We start from the raw sequence: 25,677 nt of genomic DNA, 5'->3' as shown, positions 1-25,677 counted from the left end.
TTTCATTTTATGGCCCTATTTTTAGTGTGTCAGACTCAAGGGGGGATCCAATTAATCCCTAAGTCCTGTCAATTCTATCTTCCAAATAGCTCTTAAGTCCACCTACTTCTTTCCATACCCACTATCCATACCCCAATCTCTTCCTGGTTTACAACCACCTTCTAAGGGACCTGCTGGCTTCCAGCGGTGTCACCTGTAGTCTACCTTGCACCAGAATGCTTGTTCTGAAACACACAAATGATCTAGTCTGTCTTCTGACTGAAACCCTGGGATGGCTTCCCAAAGTCTTTCCAACGAAATTCAAATGCTTTAACGTGGGTTTTAAGACCCCTCCTCCCCTGCCCCTGCCTACCAGGCCGCCCTCATTAACCAACGCTCTTTAGACCGCACGCTTCCCCTACTGTCCATTAGGCCGGGCGCTCCTCCAGCTTCCAGCCTTGGCACCGTCTGTTCCCTCAGCTTCCCCCGCTTCCTCTTTACCTGGATGATATCTGCTCACACTTCAGGCTCAGCTTAGACATCCCTTCCTCCGGGAAGCCTTCTCTGACCTTAAGTTTAGGTTACTTTTCTTTGATTGATTCATTTTCACTGTACCTGTTGTTGTCTTTGTAACTGAAGTATAACTGACCTATAACACTATGTTAGCTCCAGGCGCATTTGGTTATTTCTATACGTCACAAAATAATCACCACGACAAGTCTAGTTACCATCCATTGCCATACAAAGTTATTACCATATTATTGACTATATTCTCCATGCTGTACATTTCATTCCCATGACTAATTTTTTTGTACTGGAAGTTTGTACCTCTTAATCTCCCTCACCAAGTTCACTCATCCCCCTAACCCCTTCCTCCTGGGCCACCACCTGTTTCTGTACCTACGACTCTGTTTCTGTTTTGTTATTTTTGTTCATCTGTTTTGTTTTTTAGATTCCACATATAAGTGGAATCATACAATATTTGTCTTTCTTTGACTTATTTCACTTAGCATAATGCCCTCTAGGTCCATGCATGTTGCTGCAAATGGCAAGATTTCATTTTTTTAACGGCTGAGTAGTATTCCACTGTGCATATATACACCACATCTTCTTTATCCATTCGTCTATCGACGGACACTTAGGCTGCTTCCATATCTTGTCTATTGTGAATACTGCTGCAGTGGACATAGGGATGAATGTATCTTTTTGAACTAGTGTTTCATCTTCTTCAGAAAAATACTTAGAAGTGAAATTGCTGGATCACCTGGTGGTTCTATTTTTAGTTTTTTGAGGAACCTCCAAAGTGTTCTCCATAGCGGCTGCACGAACGTCCATTCCCACCAACAGTGCACTAGGTTCCCTTTTCTCCACGCCCTCGCCAACACTTGCTATTTGGTGGTTAGATGTTTGTTTGTTTTTTTTTATGTGTCCCCGTGGAATCCTCCACGTCCTCTGTGCTAACCCTATTATTCTCTATTTACTTATTAGTAGATTGGTAGCTCCTTAACTTTTTAGGGTAGACCGGATTATTGTTCCCAGTTCTGCAATCTCTCCTGTACTGGAATAACACACCCATACCCTTGGCCACTAGAGCAGGCAGCGTATGTTTCGCTACCCCGCTGATGCTGGGCTTGGCTGTGTGGCTTGCTTGCCAATGGAATATCAGCAAACACGGCATGAGCGGAGGCTCTGAATGTGCTGCAGAGTTTAGCTTGGGCTCTTGTGCTTCTGCTGCCTGCCTTGAGGAGAGTATGTGCAGGATGAGAGACATGTGAAGGAGACCTGAATCAAACCCTCCACCTGCAGCCACTGCTGAAGCTGACCCACGATCAAGAAAAACAAATTTTTGGTCTTCTAAGTCACTAACAATCTGTTTGTTAACACAGTATTACTGGAGCAGAAACCTGACTACCAACACTGTCTCTATCCCTCACTAGACTGCAAGCTCCATGCGGGCAAGAAAGAACAGTATCCCAAGCACACAGTAGGCGCTCAGTAAATATCTGTCGATGGGATGTATGACTGAATGAATGAACGTTGGCCATGGACGTCTCCGTCTCCCTAGCTGGCATGTAAACTCCTTAAGGCCGAGAACGGCATCTGATTTCTCTCAGTATCACCTAGTTATCTCACTTCCCACGTTGGGTTCTTGGGTTCTTGGTAGAGATTCAATAAATGTTTGTTGAAATTAGATAAACTGAATTTTGTGGGCTGACTTGGGAATCAGTCCTTAATTTATGACATTGTTTCTACGGGAAAATGCATTCCGAGTGCCAAACAAACTTGCAAATGAACTTTTGGAACCTCACCCGCTCATTGGTTCCGGATTGCCAGTTTTGTGGAAATCCATAACTAAACACATGTGCTGTGCTTTGCAATATGGGAGAAACTGAGAAGCTGCTTCCAAACCCAAGATATTCAGCCTGCAAAAATTCACTTTCCACCCACACAGACAAATTCAGCATAGGTTGGATTTGCGGTTCCAACAATAAAATACTAGACTTTTTAGAGCTCATTGTTTATCTAATTGCTTTTTGTCTGCTTATACTGGATGCCTATTCTTAACGTCCGATCAAAAGAAAGTTAAGATCATTTTCTTGCACCCCCCCCAACCTCAACAAATCCACTTTCTAGACGTGTATGAAATAAAGCCCAACCTTCTCAACAGAGAATGTAAATTATTTTTCTAAATAAATCTGTGACACTTACAATAAACACAGTGGGATGCTCTACAGTTATAAGAAAACAACCCCCTTTAGAATTCCTAATTTTGAATGGTACTAACAGCTTAACATGAGTCACGGATCTGAGGCTTAGTTTTATTTCATCTCAGGTCAGAACCAAGCCAGTTTGAAACCAAGTGATCTGACGTGGCTGGGAAGGGCCATCAGTCCACAAATCCGGAATGTTTTAACATACTTAATGCACACGTCTCGGCCTGCCATTGGTAGAGATTCCCAATCACTCAGTGTACTCCATTCATTTAACATATATTTTTTAAGCACCTACTATACACCACGTACCATTCTACATTCTGGGGATACAGTCATGAACAAGACGAGGTTCCCATGCAACTTACATTTTAATAAAGGAAGAGGCAGAGAAAGAAGATCATTTCAAATAGTGATGGGGCCAGGAAGCCTATAAACAGTGACGTCACTGTGACTGAGGTGAGGCTACTTCAGACTGGGTCATTGCAGGGAGACATGTATGCTGGGACCTGATGAGCAAGAAAGAGCCAGCCGTGGAAGCATTTGGGGAAGAATTTTCTAGACTGAGGAAACAGCAGGTGAAAAGTCCCTGAGGCAGGAAAAAGCCTGCCATATTCTTAAGTCAGAAAGAAAGCCCGTGTGGCTGGGGTCGAGTGAACGAAGGAGAGGGTGGCATGAGAGGTCTGAGAATAACCAAGGACCCGATTCTGGGAAGCCCTGTATTCAGGCCCTGGGAGCAAGGGAGTCAGACTGAATTCTGCGACGGAGGCCAGTGGAGGTTTTTAAGCTGGGGAGTAAAATGATCCGGTTTAGATTTTTACAAGACCACTCCTCTTGGGGCGGGGGTGAGGGGACAAGAGCAGAAGCAGCGGAAGCCGTGAGCAGGCTTTTCCAGAAGGCTGGATCCCTTTATCACAGCCCATCATCAATAACAGGCCTGATGTCTTCAACTTCTCCAGTTGTTCCCTTCACCATCTTGCTGGACTTGCTTACCACGCTCTCTCCCCGAGGACCCTGCTTCCCTGCAGCCCACCAAGGGCTGGCTGTTTCCTCTCCCTCATCACAGTGGTCCTCCTTGTCTCTTGCTGCCTCTTCGGGATGAATCTTCTTCCCTTCTTTCCAAGCCTGGCCCCATCCCCTGCACTCCCCAGCTCGGAAGCTCACACCATCGGGCCACCTGCCAGACCCCCCGGCCTCTCCTCGTCAAGAGCATCCATGGCCCACCCCGCCCATGGGCAATTCCTTTCTTTTCTGGACTGTGTGCCTCCTTGGTCTCTCCAACATTGCTCCCATAGTCCTTCTTGGTGACTGGTCCACCGAACACTCTGACCCCTCCTCAGTTCCCTGACCCTCTCTCCAATGATCTTGTCCTTCATCCTACTTCAGCTACACAATCACACCCCAGAACTTGCCAGTACCAATAACTCCGCCCCCACCATGACCTTAATTTCAAGTTCCCCATAGTCTGACCACTACCGCTTCTCCAGTTCCCCAGGTCGAACAAGTTTTTTTTGTTTTTGTTTTTGTTTTTGTTTTTGTTTTGCGGTACACAGGCCTCTCACTGTTGTGGCCTTTCCCGTTGCGGAGCACAGGCTCCAGACGCCCAGGCTCAGCGGCCATGGCTCACGGGCCCAGCCGCTCCACGGCATGTGGGATCTTCCCGGACCGGGGCACAAACCCGCGTCCCCCGCATCGGCAGGCGGACTCTCAACCACTGCGCCACCAGGGAAGCCCTCCAACAAGTTTTAAACCCCAAAACAACCTCCCCTGCACAGAGCTGGCTACCTTTCCACAACTCTCACTCCTCTCGTGTCCTCACGTCCCTCCCTAGAGCTCACTTCTGGCTTGGAGTCCAGGGTCCACTATTGTAAGTACCCAAATCCATATCACTGTCCATCCCTCGTAGGCACCCTCAGCTCTGGGCCCCGCTTTCCCCGCTTGAATGTATTTCCTGGCAAAGCCCCATCTCTGGCTACTCTAACTCTCCACTACCCTACCTCTATGCCCACGGAGCCAAACATGGCTTGTGGAAGCAAACCCATGCTTACTGCTCTCACTTCAAAAGCAAGACCACTAACTTCAAGTGAGCCCTGATGTCGTCTGGCAACTGTTCTCCCTTTCCCGGCTCTGTTCTCTCTTCCACTCTGTCCCATACCTTCTCTCTCTTCTCCCTTCCAACTCCAGGGCTTCCTCCCTCACCTCACCCATCTTACATTACTGAAAATGACATAAAGCCACATGCAAAGACACTGTGCGTGCTTCCATCACCGACCTGCTCCTGAGCCCATATTCTTCACCTTCCCTCCCATGACCAAGGATGAAGGGTCCCATGCTCCTGGCTGAGGCTGGGTCCCCCGCGGGTACACAAGATCGTATTTTCTTTCATCTGCTGAAAGACAACACCCCACAATTCTCCCTTCTCTCTCCTGTATCGTCAGTTTCTCTCTCTCTACTGGAACTTTCCCGACAGCACAAAAACACACTGCTATTTCATGTATCTTAAAGAAAACCCCAAAGCTCTCTGGACTCCACCTTTTCCTCCAACGTCTACTCCATTTTTCTGCTTTCTCAGCGGAGGAAATTTTCTAATTTTCTAATTTTCTCTTACAGCTTTAGCACCACTTCCTGTCCTCGCCACCGTACCAGTCAACGTCTGCTAAGCCCAGTGGCTCAATTCTCTTCCTCTCTTGCCTGACCTCTCTGCACCATCTGGCACAATGGACCACTCCCATCCTCCTTTCCTCCCTGGGCTTCTAGCAGGCCACCTTCTTTAGTCTCTCCGCTTCCCCTCTGGTTGTTCTCTCCCCACCTGTTACTTCTTCATCTCCTTGACCCCTAAACACTGTACCGCCTCAATGCTCAGTTTTCCAACTAATCCTCCTCTCAATCTACACTCCCTCCCTCATCTGGTCTGAAGACTTCACGACGTACCATCAGAATACCACTAACCCCCAAAGTCCTATCACCAGCTCGGACATCTCCTATGAACACCGGACCTGTGTTTGCCGAAAGAGTAGCCACTAGCTGCTACGCGTGGCTATTTAATCACCATCACCACTGTGACCATCACCACCATCTCCACTGCTGTCACTGAATTAACTCCTGCACAGAGCTCTACAAATATAGACAGAGAAGCTACATAAATGGAACAGATCAGAAAGATTATGGCAGACCTGCTTGGTGGGTGTGTGGCGATGCAGTGCTGCTCACGATCGGTTAATTTCTTAAACTCTAGTCTTAGGCAAGCGACAAGAAGAAAACGTTCCCACCCAATTACAATTATTCATGAGAATCTTTCTGGCCTTGCCTCTTTTGTCTGCCGATGATTCTGAAGCAAACAGCCCGGCAAGGAGGCCCAGCAAAAGGAAGGGCAATCATGTGTCTCGCTGCATCTCAGCTTCAGACTTCCTCCATGAACTCTTAATTAATTCCAGCCCCATATTTTTAGTTTGTTTCCCGAACCTCTTGCTTATATTGTATTTTCCCCCTCTCCCTTCATTGCTCTTGCCTTCCTCCCCCAAAGGCTCCCCAATTCTACCCCCAGTCTTCTTCTCTCTCCCTAAATTGCCCCTTGTTTAGCCTTCAGCTTCTCTGCACCTGTTCTACTCTTTCTTATCCTTTTTCACCTTTAAAAACTGAAAGCACCAAACTGACAGACACTGTTATGTGTTTTTTTTTCCCCCTGCCTGAGCTGCAGCTCAGGCTCTCTCTTCCTTGCTTCTATAGCAAAAGCCCGAGTACTGGGTTGCCATGGCAACAGCGAATCCAACCAGGCCGGTCCCAGCGACGTTGGGAGCTGCCATGGCGAGGAAGCCGCTACAAGTCGCCCTGGGCCTAGATGGGTCGTGAACATCGTAATTCAAGACCAGGCTGGGCAGATTCTGCCCGGAGACTGAGACTGCACATCAGGCCTGTGCACAGCTGTACAGCGCACCCAGAGACAACATCATCAATAATCAGGCTTCCACGGAGCCAACCAAACACGTGACATCACGAGGATTCATCTGAAAATTTTCAAACACGCCTATTCTTTTATGTCCTCTGACAGAGAACATTTTGCATCTCTCTCCAGTCTTGGAGAACTCTGTAGAAAGTAAAAGCTACAGGGACAGCTCCAACTTACGCCGGTATCCTTCCCCCAACCCCCCTCAACCTCTGCCCTCCACGTTGGGGACCCTCTCAGTGGTTCAGGTCAAATGATTCAGTGGCACCGACACAACTGGGAACATCACTGAGAATTAATTCAGATTACACACTGGTATTTTAGTTGGCGCAGAGATCAGTTCCCCCAGGTCACTGGCACGGATCCTTAAAGTAGGGCAACAAGTGTGCAGCCGCATGCCACTGTTTCGAAATCGTGAGTTGGTGAGAAAGAACTCAGGAAATACCTCTGCAGCAAACGGCACCAACCGCAGTGAGGGTCTGTCGCTGCTACACACTCCGAACAGGACTTATGTTTACTGCAGTTCGCGACACGAATTCTCCTCACCTAAAAATAAAGATGACAGCAGTTCAGACGGAATTATGAGCAACACCAGAAAAACTACAACACCTTATCTGATGAAGGGCCACAAAGAGACATTTATCCACTCAGACGCCGAACATCCGTGTAATGACATGGGGCAGCGGTTCTCAAGTTCTAGGGTATGAAGCAGTTTATCAGCGTCTCCTGGGGAGCTTTTGAAAGGGCAGATTCCCAGAACCCCTGCCGCTGAGGCTCTAGCTGAGTAGGTCTGGGGTGGGGCCTAGGAATCTGCCTTTTCAAGAGCTCTCCCAGGTGAGCCTGATCCACAGTCAGGTTTCTGATCTGCCGGTAGTGATTTTCAAGGATCGTGGAATCAGGCCACCTGGTTTTCAGCGACAGTAAATGGCACCTTGAAGATGAGCGTCTGGGGAAAGCAAGAGGCTCTGCCCTGGAGTGTCGGCACGAGGTTGGCACTTGACATGGAAATGAGGACCACCCTCCCACACCCCTCCTAGGGGTGACCCATCACCTCCACTCCTGGCTCCCCGCTCACACTCCCTCCACTGGAGGTGAAAATCAAAGAAACGGGGAGTTTTCCAATCATTCCTGGCCCCTAGAGCTGCCTCTTCCAGTTGTCAGAAAACAGCAGCCCCTGAGGTGGGCGCTGGTGCTGGGCAGACCCATGCCCTGGAGGCCGGCAGAGCCTCCAAACAGGGTTGCGGGGGAGGCAGGGAGGACCTAAGCCTCACATGCTGCATTTTCTGCAGGCAAAATCCCACAGCGTAGTCAGGAAACCTGTGGAATTCATTAAGCCAGGAAGTTGTACGTGCTAGAAAGCATAAGTAACTTCTTAAAACATATAGAGAAATAGAGAGTTCTAGAAGGGGTTTGTGAGAAAAGCAGGGGCTATCCCGAGGAATACCCTTCCATTCCAAGCTGACGTCGTGGAGGATAACCACCGCCCATCAGCTCACAGTCCCCAGCGCCGCTGACAGATGTGGCGGGCGGACCACCAGCCTGAGCCAGAATTAACCAGAATGTGGACACTTCCCTGTAGCTCACAGCACATCTTTGTAATTCTGGGGGATTTTCACAAATGTCACGGAATCTCTCCAACCTTGTTTTCTCATGTGTGAAACGGTGATAGTGCTGCTGACTTTGCGGGGTTATTACCAACATTGCCCAGCACATAATAAACGCTCAATAAATGCTGGCTATTGCTACCACATGAGAAAAAGTTTCCACGGTCCAACGAACCTGTGAAACCTCACAGGGAAAAAGCAAACGTTTCCTTAGCACAAGGCTTCTGAGAGCCTTTGAATGCTCTATTATGATACTCTAGGAGTGGTACAGTAAGTATCATCTGCTCCTGGGACCACTTTTGCTCAGAACATTGAGTGGAAAATGAGTCTCTAGAACATTCTAGGAGAACGACTCTACATGTACTTAAACACACAAACAAATAACTATGTGAAAGAAAGGCCACTATAAATACTACATTGGACCTGCTTCTCTAACTGAACACATTTACAGGGCCTATTCCACAGCAATGCATCTACTTCCATACGGTTTTTTTAATGACCAAGTATTCTATGGATGTAGCAGGGCATTTTAGTTTGGCTGTTACTATCTCCCCAAGAGTCTAGGAAAGGACCTTCCTTAGGTTTTGTCTCTCTAGGGCTTATACTGGCTCAACCAGAGAACCAAAGTCTTACTAATAGGATCTCTAGCAGTGAATCTAAGTGAAGACGGTAAGAATAACCTGCTTTGATGCCCAGCGGAAAACTCTTCTCGGGACTTCAGGCTTTGAATGGCCAGACTAGAACTCTTCACCTTCAGAAAGTGAGGACCTATCAACTACTGGTGGTTCTCACTGTGGTTCTCAGCCTACAGTTTTGGGGTCTGGGAAAGGATTTATGAGCTATTTGCAATGTTTCAAAAAGCGGATTGGAAAAACATGCACAGACCAGGCAAGGCTGCAAGTGTCTTTGCTTTGAGCTGGAATTTTATCAGCTCCGTGTGGTAGCACAGTCAGCGCTCTGAGTGGCCGTTTTGAGATGCCCTTGAAAAATAACGCCTGAGAATGGGAATTGTTACTTAATAAGTGCAGTTTGTTGAGTAGACAAAATTCTTTCAAATACGAGAACCCTGGGGAAGAAATATAATAGACAGTGTTTAAATGTTGAAGCAAGCTCGTCAAAAAGGTTCTGTATGGTGAAGAACAAAGGTATATGAGATCCACTGGCCATCTCAATGCGGTCATTTTGAATAACTGGCATTTCAACATGCAAAAGGCAATATAGCCTTTTCAGGAGTGTCAGAAGCAAAAAAGTGCTGCGACGTGGCCAGCACATGGAGATGGATGTCATTGCTCTTCTCCACAGGATGACTAAGAGGAAAAGAATGGAAAATGAGGGTGGGCCGAGGGCATCTGTTATATCCATTATGTAATTATGTACGTCTCACTTATCTTCTTTGCACTTGTATGTTCAAATGGTCATGGGTCAAAACAACCATGCCAGAATTGCCTGTTCGGTTTTCACAAATTTGGGGTTTGATCCTATTTATCATGGGCTTTAACATCACGTAGAATTTAAGTCCTGGCCCTGACAAGCCTCTATCTATATCCTTGAGAAGATATTTAACCTCTCTTAGTCCTAGTTCTTCATATATAAAACAAGGGTAATTTTTATCTCACTAGATTATTGACAGATTTCATTAACATTGTTTATTATACTTTGCGGTGTGTGTGTGTGTGTGTGTGTGTGTGTGTGTACAATTCTATGCATCTAGAGAGACCCTCTTTGGAAGAGTAACTAGCACAGCATCAGTAGGGACTCAGTAACAATTAGTTTCCCTCCTCCTTCCCTTGGTGAAAGCACTTTGTAAAAATGAATAAAATGTAAAAAGGTTTCCTTTTTATTTCAGTAAGCTGAAGCAAGAAGCAAAACTAAAACAGCCAGATAAATTAAGAGAAGGAGGGTGAGTGCCACATATTTCCCGGTTCATGAATGTGTATGAGACTATGGCCTGATATTAACCCCGAATTCCAAAGCCAATCCCATCGGGTATATTCATAAATGCATCTAGCCATTCAATGCCCACACGATCAATGTGTAAATTCAGTTACCTCGCTGATTACACTGCCATTTGCAAGCATACCTTTCTCTGAAAACTTTGCACTGTAAATATAGCCAATAATAAAATTGTCTACATAGGTAATAATTCTTGCTTACTTACTGACAGTAAGGTTTTTAATTCCATGTCTGTGAACCACTGCGCGTCTTCTTGAAGCCTGCAGCAGTGTTTAAACTCAGCAGCTCAAAGGAAAAGCTTCACCACTCGATAATGACACCAATTAAACAATTTGTATTCATAAGACAGAAACAGTAACTAGTATTTCTGCCTACCTCTTTTCCAGCTGTTAGATAGATGTAGATATTCTTCTTAGGATGAGGAACGAGTTTGTAGAAAACAGGTGTTTCTTCTTTAATTTCATAGATAACCTCCGGACAATTAGAAGTCAAATTCTCACCAAGAATAACCTATTTTTTAAAAAAGAGAAATATGACTTCTATTAAATAATCTGAATTTCAGGGTGGCAAAACTTATGGCTTAATCCTAAGATTACATCCTTTCTTCCTCACTACCTACACTGGCTAAGGTACCACGTTCCTTAATCATCAGCTCATATCTCAGCCTTCAACAAGGCTGGTGATAACAAGCTTGGATTTCTGCTTTTGTAGGGGACAGAGTCATGGTGCACGCACACACACACACAAAGCCACTCTTCGGCGCTGAAGCAGTATCCTCATATGTGGACGCTCTTTGTCCAAAACTGGCCTTATGAGAAGCCACAAGTGACAGCGTCATTAGTGCTATGCCAAGTGATCTTAAAACTAAAGGCAGGCAGCCTGACAGGTACCCGCATGGGTTACTCTGATTCTCCTCTATGGGTCTACACAGTTCTGTGTTTTCAAGTAACCAGGACAACTTAACAGACCTAAACGAGTAGGTACATATTTATATATAAAATACAAGTAAGTGTGGCTTTGAAGTTGGACATACCTGAGTTTCACTCATCTTTAGTCAATAAACATCTCTTGAACATCCACTATATGTATCTGCCACATTGTAGGTGTTTGCAAAAATGCAGTGAACAAATGGTGGGGAAATCCTGCCCTTATAGAACTTACATTCATGTGCATGCTGGGGTGGGGGGAGTGTAATGATAGACAATTAACAACAAATCAGTAAATTATAAAATATGTCAGCAGGCACCGCAATGCAATGAGAAGCCCGCACACCGCAACGAAGAGTAGCCCCCGCTCGCCACGACTACAGAAAGCCTGTGCGCAGCAACAAAGACCCAACGCAGCCAAAAAACAAAAAACACGTTAGCAGGACCAACAGTATAGCACAGGGAACTATATTCAATATCCTGTAATAACCTATAATGGAAAAGAATCTGAAAAAGAATAGATTACATACATGTACAACTGAATCTCTTTGCTGTACACCAGAAACTAACAGAACACTGTAAATCAACTATACTCCAATATAAAAAAAAAATACGTTAGCAGGTGATATAGGTCAAAATTAAGTGGGGTAAAAAGATGGAAAATGTGTGTTCAGCATTACGTTTCATTAGAAGGTGACGTTTTATTTAGAGACTAACAGGAGATGCTGGAGTGAGTCATTTAGATATATGTGGATAAAGCATACTCTTAGAAGAGTGACCCACTGGTGCAAAAGCCCTAAGTGAGAGCAGCCCAGTATGGCCTGAGCAGAACAAGTGAGGTAGAGAGGAGTGGACAACGAGGTAACAGGGGGGATCATATAGGTTCTTGTTGGCCTGTGTAAAGATTTTGCCTCTTACTCTAGGTGAGAGATGCGGAGCCACTGCAGGGCTTTGAGCAGAGGAAACACATGGTGAGAAGGTGGGGTTTGAAGCATGGATAGGAAGACTCCTCGGAAGATGATTACCCTAATCCTGGAGAAATATAATGGTAGCTTGGTCTCAGATTTGCATCCTGGCTCTACCCTTCAAGTAGATGTGCTCCTCTGAGCTAGCAACTTACTTAACCTCCCTGGGACTCAATTTCCTCACCTCTAAAATGGAACTAACAATGCCTTCCTTATAAACAGTGTTGTAGGATCAAATGAGAATTACAAATAATGCTTAGCACATCAACAATACTCAATGGATAATAACCTATTACTAGATTACAAGCACCTCTTGGGTAGGGACCATGTCTTAATCATCTTGGTACCTACCCCTCTGCCCCAGACAATACAATGCTTTTGAAAGTGAAGATGTTCAACATTTTGTCAGTTTGAAAACATCCAGATATGATATCTATATTCATATCTCTACCACTGTGGACATCAGTTACATTGGGCATATGATTTGAAAAGAAAAAACTGGCACCTGGGATTCTTTTCAAAGTCTACTTTCACACATCTACTGAGCAATAACATGCCTGTACCACACATCCTGATGGCAAGCACATTTTTGCTATTTAATCAAAAATTAGGGCTTCCCAGGTGGCGCAGTGGTTGAGAGTTCCCCTGCCAATGCAGGGGACACGGGTTCGTGCCCCGGTCCGGGAAGATCCCACATGCCGTGGAGCGGCTGGGCCCGTGAGCCATGGCCGCTGAGCCTGCGCGTCCGGAGCCTGTGCTCCGCAACGGGAGATGCCACAACACTGAGAGGCCCGCATACCGCAAAAAAAAAAAAAAAAAAAATTAATTTGGCTCAGGGAGAGCATCCCGCACGCGCTCAGGATGTGGCCTGAGTCTGGCTTTGTCCTGCGATGGTGACTTCCCTCCATCACCTGCTCTGAGTCAAACCCAGGTGGATTTGGTGCAACTAGTAGCTCACTAGGAGCCCATGAACCACTAAGTTCAGTGGCAGCTCTGTAAAATCAATGTAACTAAATAGATTAAATATGACTTTTTTCAAAAGGAAAAGCAGCGTTTAGGTCCAAACGGAGGTGGAAAGGTCTGTGCCTCAAGTCATTTATAAATGACTCTACAGCTGCACCATCCAATATGGCAGCCGTTAGCCACACATGGCTATTTAAATTTAAATTAACTTAAAAATTCACTTCCTTAGTCACACTAGCCACATTTCAAGTAATCACTAGCCACATATGGCTAGTGGCTATCATATTGTATGTGCGGATACAGAACATTTCCATCATCATGGAAAGTTCTATTAGAGACCCTGGCCTACAGAAACCTATGAGTCCAGGGAGACATCAGGCAGGCACTGACCAAGTGTGGACTTGCCAGGCTCCTGTCTTCCCATCTCTAATTCACATTCTTTATTAATCAGGTCAGATTCAAACAGCTGATCAGGTTCTTGGAAAGTGCTTGTATAGAGGGGGAGAGATAGGAAGCCAGATTTAAAGATCGATAGAAACATTCTCAAGTGAGGCTCAGGAGAAGGCTGCTGCCCAGATCTCTCTTGATGAATTCATCACGTTAAAACCATCATCTGGCAGAAACACCTATGAAGCATTCTTGCCAACAAAGCTGAAGCCGAATCTGATCAAGCCTTAGTGCTAACCTCCATTTAGCATCAGGAGACAGAAGGGGCAGAGGAACGAGCTAAACGGCGCCACAAGAAAGCGAACAGCCAAATCCACGGTGGGAGACATGCCACAGGACAACAGACTTCCTTTCCTCAAAAAGTCAACAGAGGTGAATCACAGGATAGGAGGAGGTCACTCAGATTAAGAGAAACAGAACAACCTCAATGTCATTTGAGGACCTTGTTCAGATACCAATTTGGACCAAACAATTTTAAAAAGACATTCTTGAGTCAATCAGGAAAATTTAGTTACATGGACTTGATATTAGATAATTCTGAAGAATTACTGATGATTTTGTTACTTGCAATCATAGCTTTATGATTATGGTGATTTAAAGAAATGATCATAGTTTTTTAGAGATGCATAATGGAATATGTAGGGGGTGAAATGACACAGTGTCTGGGATTTGCTTTAAAATTTAGAAGTAAATAAAAACAATATACAAAACACCACCACTCATCCATTTTAAGTGAGTTAGGAGCTGCACTGCAGTTGTTATTAGAGCTTATTTTATTTTATTTATTTTTGGAGCATGGTGGATACAGATGGGTAAGGGGCTAGAAAGATCTTATTTGGGTCAATACAGATTTATTTACTTGATACCTTAGAGATGAAGCATCAGTATTCTCTCTAGAACTTGGACTTATGGCAGGGAAGCCTTTCTTGCTTGCTTTTTTTTCTCTTTAAATTACCAAAGTGTACATGTACCAGGATTTGCCAACCAGTTTCCTGAACAAGCTACCTCGAGAGGCCAGCAGTGAAGCTTGTCCTGATAACTGCAGGTGCTGGGTTTAAAGGGGTATCCTTCATTGTGGTGGGAGTGAGACTTCTCTGGAAGGTAATTTGGCGTTCTCTCTCAACATTATAAAGCACATACCCTTAGATCCCACACTCCCTCATACATACATATATAATGATATATGTAATAGGTATTTATTGCAGCATCATGTGTTCTAGCAAAAGACTGAAACAACTGAAATGTCCAACAATAGGGACCTGGTTAACTAAACTATGGTGCAAGCAATGGAATACTATTTAGCAATGAAAAGAATCAGAAAGCTCTTTATGTATTATATGTTATGTTTACCATGCTATATTAAATATGTATATATACATGTATATACACATATATAACATATATGTTTAATAAAAGGGGAGAAAGACTATCTTCCCCCTTTTGCTCGCAGACATATATAAAATATCTCTAAACCATTATCACTGGTTGCCCCAGAAGTCAAGAATGGGTGACCTTCTTGGTTCTTTTGAGTTTTGAACACTGTTAATGTATTGTCTTTAAAAATAAATACATGCAGTTTATATTTTAAAAGTGTTTGAGGATAAGTGGGTCCAATGGTTTTCCTTTTCTCTAGATTATGCAGAGAAGGATCTCTGTACCCCCAAGGAAGTTTCCATTTTCATCACATCTTTAATTTTACTAAAGCAACGTGCTGCACAGAGGGACTGGGGTCTCTGCTTCAGCACGGCCCTCGTCTCAGATGACTACAGGAAGGATCTCCTCCTCCTCTGGATTTCTGTTAATATCACCTCCAACCCCACCCCCCAACCCACAGAGCCCAGCCCAGCACAGGGGCATCGGTGGAACACTTAGATCTTCTAACTGCAAAAGTCACATCAACATCAACACAGAAAAGAAAGCCAGCAAGACTGGAGCTGGGCTGCCTCGGAAAAGAATACGATAAGTGAAGCGATTCAGGAAGTAACGGTGAGTCACAGAAACCCAAAATGGGTTGAATTTTGCATAAGAGAAAATGCATTCAATACACACAAACTCCTCAGGCATGATGTGGATTTTCATCTATTGCTTCCAGCATACAACCTTAATATGGATCTAATCTGAAGTCAACCTGAGCCTCTGCCATGTATATTCTTACATACCCCTTCATCCATCTCAAATGTCACCTCCTCTGAGAAGCCTTCCCTGGTCACCTTTCTACCGTACCCCACGGTCCCTCTCTACACATCACTCTGTTTTCTCCACAGCACTTATCACCATGAGAAATGACTTCATTACTGGTTAATCCATTTAGTTGTTTTCTGTCTTTTTCTTCCCACCATGAGAGCAGGGGCACTGTTGGTTTTGTTCACTTTTATATCCTTGGCACCCAGAACAGTGCCTGGCACATAAAAGGTGCCCAATAAATATTTATTAAATGAAAAAACATACTCTAGTAGCGTTCAAGATTTTATAGGGCTCTTCAGATTTTTCCAGCTGCAGCCCATGTGGAAAACAAATTTTCCCCAATGGAGAACTTCAGTGAGTGTCAACATATTGTTTCTGTTGACATCTTCCTGAAGCCTCATGGCAGGCGATTAACTAGCCTTGGGATTTTCACTGCATACTAAAAAACCAACCAACAAACAAAACAAAAAAACCAACAACAACCCTCCCAGCTACAGTCCTGAAATGTATGGTGTGTGAGACTTCCACACCATACAATTAGCTGCATTACAAGTACAATACCGTCCACGGAAAAGACAGCCTGGTGAGGAAAATGAGGGGGAGAAAAATTAAACAAAAGACTATTTCTTTTTTTTTCTTTGCTATTAACATGACATGGGAAAGCCATGGGTGTTCAAAATGCTAAAATATTTTACACCAAATTTCTTTTCTTATACCTCACTCTGTGAGGCTGACCAGGTAAAGGGTAAACCAAAAATTCTCACTTATTTTTTTTTTTCCATCAACAGTTTCTAAGAAATGCTGCAAAGGAGACTTAAACCACACACACACACACACACACACACACACACACACACACACACACACACGAGGAAAGCAAGATAATTATCCAATAGCATTTACTGTGCTTCAGTAAGTAGGAGTAATAATAAAAATGAAATATAAAGATTAAAGCAAATTACTCTCTGGTTTCCAATCTACTGATTTTGATGTAAGTAGTAAGAGAAGCATACAGCCTGAACCATGAGTTCTAGATTTGTGGATTACACGGGCGAATTTGTTCCGAATCGGGGAGTCCCTGCACACTCACACACTGGAAGGAATGAGATGGGGGTAAACTTGAACGTGACTTTCTCAACAGCCAACCACGGAGCCCACTTTCAAGTTCTGACAGTTCCCACCACCTTTACTTTTTGGTCTGTTCCCTCAGCTCAGCGTCCATGCCCCCCCCACTTCCAACCCCAGGTCCTGTCCTGGGCTTCTCATGGCCTCCTCCTCCTTATTTGAACATTCTGTGGGAGTATAAATAGAGCTTGGCTTTAGAAAAGACCTGTTTTTGTTTTCTCTTATTTTTCACTCGAAAACTTTAAAAACCAGCGTCAAAGGCAGACTCTTAAAAGGTTACACACTTTGGAGGCAGGAAGAACTTTCTGGAAATGGGCTGAATCTCACTCCATGGTTTGGATAAATGACATCCACTAGTAGGAGCAGAGTTTGGAGAGCTACATAGGTAGCCAGTCCGGACTCAGCGTGGGCGTGGTGCTTCTCTGCTGGATATGGGGAAAGGGCATGATACGGCTTCCTGAATCCTGAACCCTGCTTTAGGCCTAAGGATGTTGGAGAAAACCAACCCTAGCCTCCTGTTGCTGGAGCCATTCTAAAAATCAACTTGAACACAGATTTCCTACCATTGCTCTAAAGGAGTCCACTGGGGAAAAGCAGGGGTTCCTAAGGGGGTTGAGAGGCTCCCAGGAGCTACTTGTAGCCCCAAGCGGAGAGGGCTCTGCCTTCCTCTAACACAGAAGTCTGCACTCAGCTGGGTTGTCAGCAAGCCGTCCCTAAAACCACAGAAGCCATAGAACCTTCTCAAGAAACCTCAAATACTTGCATCTTGATGTTAACCCAGATATTCCAACGTTAGAAAATACAAAATAAAAACCAGTTCCACAAACTCTCCCAAGCTCTAGAGAACACATCTGAATTATCAGTGCAGTTTGTTTGGGAGACTGGTTGCTTCCACTCAAATCACCTTGAGCAAGTTACCTAACCTCTCAGAGCCTCGGGTTTTTTCATTTATAAAGTGGGAACGCTAATAGTATTGAACTAGTGAACCCATGCAGACACTGGTTCTAATGCCCGGCACATAGTAAGAGCTCAGAAATGTTAGCTGTTATTATTCCTCGCCTACTGCCTTCTTTTCTTCTTTGCTTACAAGGAAGGTTAATGGGCATGGGTGAAGTTATTTCAAATTTCATTACTTATTTTACCACCTGGAAAAGTTCAAAATATTCAATTCTGCCCTTGAAATAAGGACCATTTTCTACATGCAACAGAGTCAGCTCAAAGGAATCCAAACTGCACCGTAGTCTGTACCACAAGCTGGAGAAAGAGCACGTGTTTACAAGAATCCTGGCCACACAACACGTGGGATGTGAATTCCCAAAAACGGAGTTCAGTGTGGCTCTACTTTTTCAGCTGATCTCAGTGAGGATGCTGACGACTGAAAAATTATAGCATGCAATCATGCTCAGAAAGGAAGTAAAATGAGGAAATATCCAGAGGAAAAAGTGACTGGACATCATCTGTCTCACAACCACTAGGATGGCAAGTCGACAATAAGGGGGCAGATGAGATATTCGCAAAGGACGCTTTCAGTTCCAAATTCCTTCAGGTTTTCTAAAACCTTACAAAGGGATTTAGAAATAAAAGTAGAAGAGGGCAGTAAAGGTATTAGCATATTGTGAAACCTTTAATTTTTCCGCTCATCATCAATAAAATCTTACCTTCAGAGGTAGTGCCAGATGACTATGACTCGGAAGAGTGCATGTCTTTAAAGTCACTTTAAAAGTGATTCGATATCTCGGCTTAAGCTCAAAATAATGTTTCCATATAATAGAATATGATATGATATGATATATATGATATATATATATCATATATGATATATATGATATTTTAAAAGACTTTACAGTTTGCCGTAACTTTTTAATATAAGCATTTTCCCTCATTAACTGAAGAAAAAAAGAATGCAAAACTGAATAGAGTCTGACCTCAACTATGTAAAAAAAAGAATCTAAAATGCTGACAGCAGCTGCCTCTACATAAGAAAACTAGGGGTATTTTTTCTTTGCTTTCCCCTCATACCCCGCTACTCTGCAACTTTCTCCAAGACCATGCATTACTTTTACAATAAGAAAAAAATCATTTCAGTAATATGATATTTAAAATTGCACCAAACTCTATGAAAACTCTGTGAGGTTTTCAGAGATTTAGGAAATCAGAGGGTCCGTGTATGTGTTGGTCAAAAAGAGCAACTGGCCCCCAAATGCTATTTCCTGCCTCTCCTCCAACCAGGCATATAGTACAGTGCCTGGCGTCTGTCGAAAGGCCGTCAACTCTTGATCACCAGGGAAACTGAAGAGTCAGGCTGTGGGTGATCCAAGCCCCTTCTTCTCCTGCTCCTGCAGGCTACCTTGGGTTGGCTTTTGTTTTTCTCTGCTCATTAGTACCTCCACTCTGTGGCTGAAGAAGCCAAGCTTGTGTCTATCAATGTTCGTCTTTTCTAACAGTTCTGGTGACGAGTCTGGCAAGGGACAAGCTTGAAGTGTTTGAATACAGGGATCTGGAGATCCTCTGTGCCTTCCAAATCGTCTACACAATCCTGGGGCTTCAGGACTCTGGGTGATTTCAGGGGCTGCTCCCAAGCATCTGTACGCAGGATACATAGGGGAGTCTTGGGAATGGCTGGGCTGTCCTCGGGAGCCTGGCGGGGCCCAGTCAGCTCACACTCTCCCCTCCCAACCTCCTCCTGAGGGGTAGAACCTTCCTGAGGGAAGCTGGGGGTGGGGTTTGACTCCCAAGAAGTTATCATACCAGTGAGGTATTCCCTCAGCCAGACAGTCTGCCTTCTTCTCAAGCTGGGATTCTTCCCTGAGCTTCTAAGAACCCTGAACCCGCTCCACTCCCACCGCCATGTGACTCCCTAGCAACATGCTTCCCACTCCCCCCAGAGGACCCTCACAGAGTGGTTGCCTGTGCCTGGGGCAGAAGCTACCGAGTCAGTGTAGCCTGAGACATAACAGTGTGGTCTCTGAAGTGCTTCCTGGTTCAAACCCCTGCTCTGCTACGGGTGACCTTGGACAAATGGTGCAGCTTCTCTGGGCCCCGGTTCCCTTATCTGTAAAATGAGAACAGTGTGTCTACCTCACTGAGTGGTGGAGGGGACTGAATGAGAACAGGGAGAGTGATGAGCACTGTATAAATGTTAGCAGTCACAAAACAAACAGAAAACCAACCTGCCCTTGTTACTGGAACCCTAAGAACACAGCCACAGATGTGGCTTTGGAAAGGGTAGCCCGTACAGATGCCGAGGAAAGTGAGACTTGGGTCAGCCGTCTCTTCCTCAGCAGCCTTGAAGCTGCAGCTCAGTTCCACCCCTTGGTAGCACAGCATCGCTAAACACCGGCCAGCTGCACACGAACCGCTGGGGTGAACAAACAGGACAGGCGAAACCAGGCCGTCCCATGGGAAACTATTTATAGCCAGTGTTCCTTCACCTCCAATTTACCATCTAACAGTTTGGTTGGCTCTGCTTTGGGGAAACAGTGTTCTTGTCAAAACACTCGTCAAAAATATCCCAAATCTGAAGAGATAACTGGCAAGGAGACCCAGTAAGGATTGATGGAAACTTCTTCCGCCAGGCGAATGGGTCCAATGAGTCTGACCAGCTTGGTGTAGGTCCAGACGTTGCCTCACGGCCCTGAGCAACTTGTATACAAGGACTGGTGGGTATTTACCTTCCCCCAGGAAATAAAGCTAACACAAAAGGAAAGATGATCAACGTATATTTTAAAAGCATGTGTATACAAACAAACCCCCTCCCATATGTTACTGGGTTTCCTCCAAAGAAAACAGATTAAATCAAGTATCTATCTACCAGGCACTCAGCACTGTATCAGGCTGTGGGAATTCCCGGCCCCCTTCTCCAGAAGCTCAAAATCAAGCTGGGAAGGCAAGACAAACACAAGTGCAAAGGTTAGGCATCAAAGCAAGACATTTGTAATGAGCCAAAAGAATGACACAGACAATGAGTATTTCAGGAGATGAGGGAGAAACGTGATCACTCCAGGCTTCCGAGTCCTCAGAGAGGAGGCGGAGTTTGAGTTGAGCCAAAGCATAGATATGCAGGATTCAGTAAAGCAGAGAAAAAAAGAGAGCAATCCAGGAAAGGGGTACAGTGTGAGCAAAGGTGTGGGAGCAGCACACAAGGCACATTGGGAGAAAGCAAGCAAGCAAGCAGGTTTGGCTAATTAGAGACGATCAGAAGAGGAAGGGGTTTCCTAGGTCATCTAGTACAATCTCATTTTACAGATGAGGAAATGGAGGCTCAGAGAGGTTAACAGATTTACCTCAAGTCACACAGCTAGTTATCAGTGGGAGATCAGCTGAGAAAACAAATCTGCTAATATTCAGTTTAGAATCCGAGCTGACAGTAAATTGACTGGCTATAGAGAGGCAAAGGAGAATCCGCCCAGGGTGAAAGAAACAGTGCAATTCTCAACCACGAATGCTGGTGGAGGTCACAGAAGGTGCTCCGTAAACGCTTGCTGAAGAAATTGATAACTGCTATATAATTTCAGACGAGTCATGTGTTATCTCTGAGTTTATTTTCTTCTCCTTCCCCCTGCACCTTTCCCCCAGTGAATAAAAATCTCGGCTCGGCCAGTGGTGTATCCGCACAGTGGAAATAAACGGTTCTCAGAGATAAAAGGCGAGGGGAGCCTCAGAGGGTTTGAGATTTCTAACCTCTCTGTGGTGGGTGTGGGTAGGAAGGTTAGAAAATGAACCACCCCCTCTGCGGGCGGCAGGTGGGCTGGGGAGAAGGAACATCTGTTTATTTCTTCTTTTTAGCCCTATAATCTTTTACCTCTTTGAAGTTGTGAGAAATCAGGTGCTTTGTACATTTTCATTATAAAGGAGATAGAACTGAAAAGTTAAAAGTCTTAGGAGGGTGAGCCTGGATGCGGTAAGGGCCAGGTCCCCATGTGCCTCACCCAGGCAGCCTGTGAGTAAGGAAGGGAACCGTCTTGGCAAGTTCCCAGGAATCAAGGGGTCTGTCACTTCCATACATGAGTAGGAGATTATTACAAATAGATTTCCAGAAATTTCTTTCAGGCCATTTCCGTGAGGGGAGGTGTCTCCGAGCAGTTCACAAAGCAGTTGGTATGGTCTTGTGTATAACCCAGAAGCAATACAAAATACAAAAGCACAAAATGGATCAATACTAAAATCGACATGGAAGAAGGCACAGAAAACTAACCTTAAGTAACTGGCCATTTCCAGTCCCCAAGAATAAAACAGTCCTGTTCATTACCACGGTGCCATAAACGGACGTCAGGTCGGAATGGATCAAGGTAGATGACGCGATTGGCTGGACTCTTTCAGGTTGATCCTTCTCATTCTGAACATGCACACAAACGCACAAATAAAAAAAAGATAATTTTTAACAGTGATAATTCTCATGATGATAAAATGTCACTCATGCCCACCTGGGAAGGATCCTTACTGGAGCCCCAAATACATTCTCTTAGACAAGATCCCCAGGAACAACCTTTTACCCCCTTTATCGGCAGAATCACCACGCTTGCCCAACCCGTGGAAAGCCATTTGTTTACTGTGTATTAACATGTACTGATTGCCAGCAGTGAGCCAGCCATCCATTTAACACTCCCCCAGCTGATATATGAAACTGAGTTCCCCTTTATTGCCAAAAAAGAGCCCACCGCTGAAGTGGGAGGGAGACAGTCTTATACATGGCTGTTTGCAGGATCAGGCTGAAATTTATTTTAACAAGGGTTTGGCTTCTGTGAGGTTAAACAAGCCACTTCCAGAGATGTGAGACGGACCATCCTATTGGGTGTGACGGCAGAGAGGAGGGACTCTGGATTTACAAGAAGAGTGCAGTGTGTGAGCCCAAAGACAAGGTAGGTCATTCAGAGGGCGAAGAGGGAAAGAGAGTCATGGATGGTAGGTAAGACAGAGCCGCAGGGCTAAAGAGGAACCAAGCACAAGGGCTGGACCCGGTGCTGATGTTCTTGAAGAAGAAATGGAAAGCCTAACTCTCAACCTGAAGGCATTTAAGCGGTCTGAGGTTCTGAGCACATGGAATCACATGCTCACTCCTGATCATTAAATAAAGCCCCTCTTTAAATCCAGAGCAGACAGTGTGTCGACCAAAATGTCTTTTTCTTCCTTGTTTAAAGGCATGAAGTGCTTCCTGCTGCTTCCTGCTTTCAACGACAGGAAACCGAGTTTGTTACACAAATCTCTGGAAGATAGGAGCTAGAAAGAGTCGTTGCCTTCTGCAGCTACTGAACACAGTGCGATAGCATACTTTATCTGCCAGAGTTTGGTTCCCAACTGTACTAAGGTTGGCGAAGGCACATCTACGCTTCAACCAATAGGAGAGCCAGCAAACTTCTGTAAGCATCACCGCAACTCCTAAAACTGCCCCGTTTGGAGAGGGGAGAGGTAGGAAGGGGGAGGCTAAGACTTATTAACCTCATTATATTACTGCCGACAGTGTTTATGTCTTTCAATTTATGTCTTATTAACTATTCATTATTTTTAAACCCACCAAGTTTCATTAACATCTACACTAAATGGATTCATGGACTAAATTGATTTCTGAAGCCTTTAAAGTGCCGTCTACATTTCTTTGTTGAAGTTACGCTGGGAGGAAAAGACATGCTGGCAAGGATTTCGCCAATGTCGTGATCTCTGCTCAAGGAAAAGATGTCATAACCTAAGAGAACGTGGCTTATTTGCATACAGTATTCCATAGTGAACTCAGCTTAAGAAGATTTTTAGAAAACCCATTGGAGATTTTTTTTTTTTTTCCTGTTAAAAATATACTTTTCATACAGTCGGGGAAGATGATGAACTGTCCTGTTAAAATGAAGCTGAGAAAAAAAATCTCTGTGGGTCTAAGAATCAGAACAATAGATCACTGTTTAGGTAAGGATGCCTCGTGACCATGAGCAGAAAAAAAGAAAAGTTGGTGACCTTTAGATGTAAAAAAAAAAAAATAAACCCACACCACACATCTTGCTTTAAAATAAAACCAGAATTGTTCAAACTTAAACTCGGCTGACCACGCCTCTTCTTTTTATTAAATATTTGAGCATCTCAGAAGTGCTTAACTCAGAGAACTGGACGTCACCTCTGCCCGGGCATCTGGAATGTTCTAACACCACTATCCTTGGCTGGAGGACTCCGTTTTCCCTCATCCCACGACCCAGACAGAGTAATGACTGTGGACTGTTGATTATCCATCCACAAGGACCAAATGGGATAGTGTCCTCCCACGTCTGGTATACAGTAGGTGCTTAATAACTGTAGCTATTTAGATTAGCTAAGAACTGTGACATCACAGTTAGCCTTGGCTAAGGTGGGATGAGATATTCTGTTTGTGAAAGACTGACTCCAAAAAATCCCAGAAGTGGCTCAAAAGCCGAAAAAGAACAAGGAGAAAATTGCTTCTAAATTACTGTCCCATCCTCTCTAGCATCCTTCCCTGGCTTCTGACTGTTTCTCAGTAATTGAAGTTTTCCAAATTAAGTCCTGGATCAATAGCATGGGTTAGTAGTAGGGCCATGAAATCAATGTTCCCGAATTTGAGAGCTGGTGGCATAGAACAAACCACCTGGGACTAGGGGTCAGAGAAGTTAGGTTTGCATTCAAGCTTGGTTCTCATCCCCTGGGTGATGTGGGCAATTTATTGAACCTGCTGGGATTGGCCTTCTCAGCTGTGAATAAGGCCAATGGTGTCTGATCGGTAGGGTAGTTATGAGGGAGAGATAATAATGATGGCAGTAATAATAACATGTTGATACATGCTAGCTGCTATTATTAGTAGTAACTTGCACTTACTGTGTGCTGCTTGGAATATTTTATAACACTCCGACTCAATAAGGATAGCATAGGGTAGTGAGCTGGACCTCCAGGCTTTCGGTCCTGGCTCTGTCACGTTCTAACTAATTCTGCGCACATTATTTAGCTTCTCTGTGACTCAGTTTCCTCCTCTATGCAATGGAAGTGACGACAGCAGCACTGATGTCATAGACTCATCATGAGGACTGAATGAGTTAAGACACAAGCCCAGGTAAAGCTTAGAAGAACAGCGTCTGGCACAGAGTAACACACAGTCCATGTGTGCGATCATGACCTTATTTAAAAACACAAACGGTTGATGCCACCCCTGTGGCAGTTATGCCCACCTCCTCCTTGGCCACAAAACCCTAATTTTGTTCAGGTAGCAATAAACCCAAGCCCGGGAAACCACGATTAGTCTAAGCCACACAGTAATCCCATTCCCCGTTGCCTGGTACTTGCTTTCCTACCCCTTAGAGCTAGGGGTGGCCATGTGGCCCAGTTTGGGTCTGTGAGATGCAAGAAATCCACTGGAGGAGCTTCTGGGAATAAGCTTCCTCCTTGATAAGAGGAGGCTCTTGAGGAGAACTCATTTGCCCCTCTTCCCTCACTTCCTCCCTTCGGAATCTGTGATGTGAGGCTCCCCGTGCAGAGTGGTGACAGCCATTTTTGCTTCCATGACATTCAAGATGGAGGATGAAGACCAACAGATTGGTGCAAGGGAAGGACAAAAGACCCTCAGCTCCTGAGGACACCACTGAGCTCAGACTTCCAAGCTTTAAACTTTTTACTAACAATGATGTTATGGTTTAAGCCACTGCTAATTGCCTGCAACGCAAAGCAAGTCCCTGTGTAAGAAATGAGAGTCATGGCTGGGGACATGGCACTAGACTCTAGCTTTTCCTCAGCTACAAAGGACCAGGAACCGGCCAAGCGCTTGTTCCTCTCACCCTGGAGGATCCTGGCCGCAGTCAGGATTGTGTAGCCAATTACAACAGCGAGCCTGGAAGAAAATAGGAAAGAGCGGGCTTGGACCTCAAGTAAACTCGAAGGGCTGCTCTGGCTGAATGG

The 25,677-nt window shown here is 44.8% G+C and overlaps 1 protein-coding gene across 1 annotated transcript in view; it reads right to left on the bottom strand.

Moving 5' to 3' along the window:
• The window catches only part of PLXNC1 (plexin C1), a gene marked incomplete at its 3' end in the record, with an annotated part of 139,682 nt that overhangs the window by 98,944 nt on the left and 15,061 nt on the right, over nucleotides 1-25,677 (bottom strand). Inside the window, exons 2-4 of the mRNA XM_082667025.1 lie at nucleotides 21,995-22,135; nucleotides 10,566-10,700; nucleotides 7,079-7,179 (exon numbers count right to left, since the gene is read on the bottom strand). Of these exons, the coding sequence (XP_082523151.1) occupies nucleotides 7,079-7,179; nucleotides 10,566-10,700; nucleotides 21,995-22,135 (377 nt within the window). The remainder of the gene's footprint in view (nucleotides 1-7,078; nucleotides 7,180-10,565; nucleotides 10,701-21,994; nucleotides 22,136-25,677) is intronic.

This window comes from Grampus griseus (assembly GCF_964374135.1).
Source record: "Grampus griseus genome assembly, chromosome: 11".
In the NCBI taxonomy this organism is placed as follows: domain Eukaryota; kingdom Metazoa; phylum Chordata; class Mammalia; order Artiodactyla; family Delphinidae; genus Grampus; species Grampus griseus.
The sequence above is the reverse complement of the archived record's forward strand: the minus strand, read 5'-3'. Positions and strand labels throughout refer to the sequence as shown.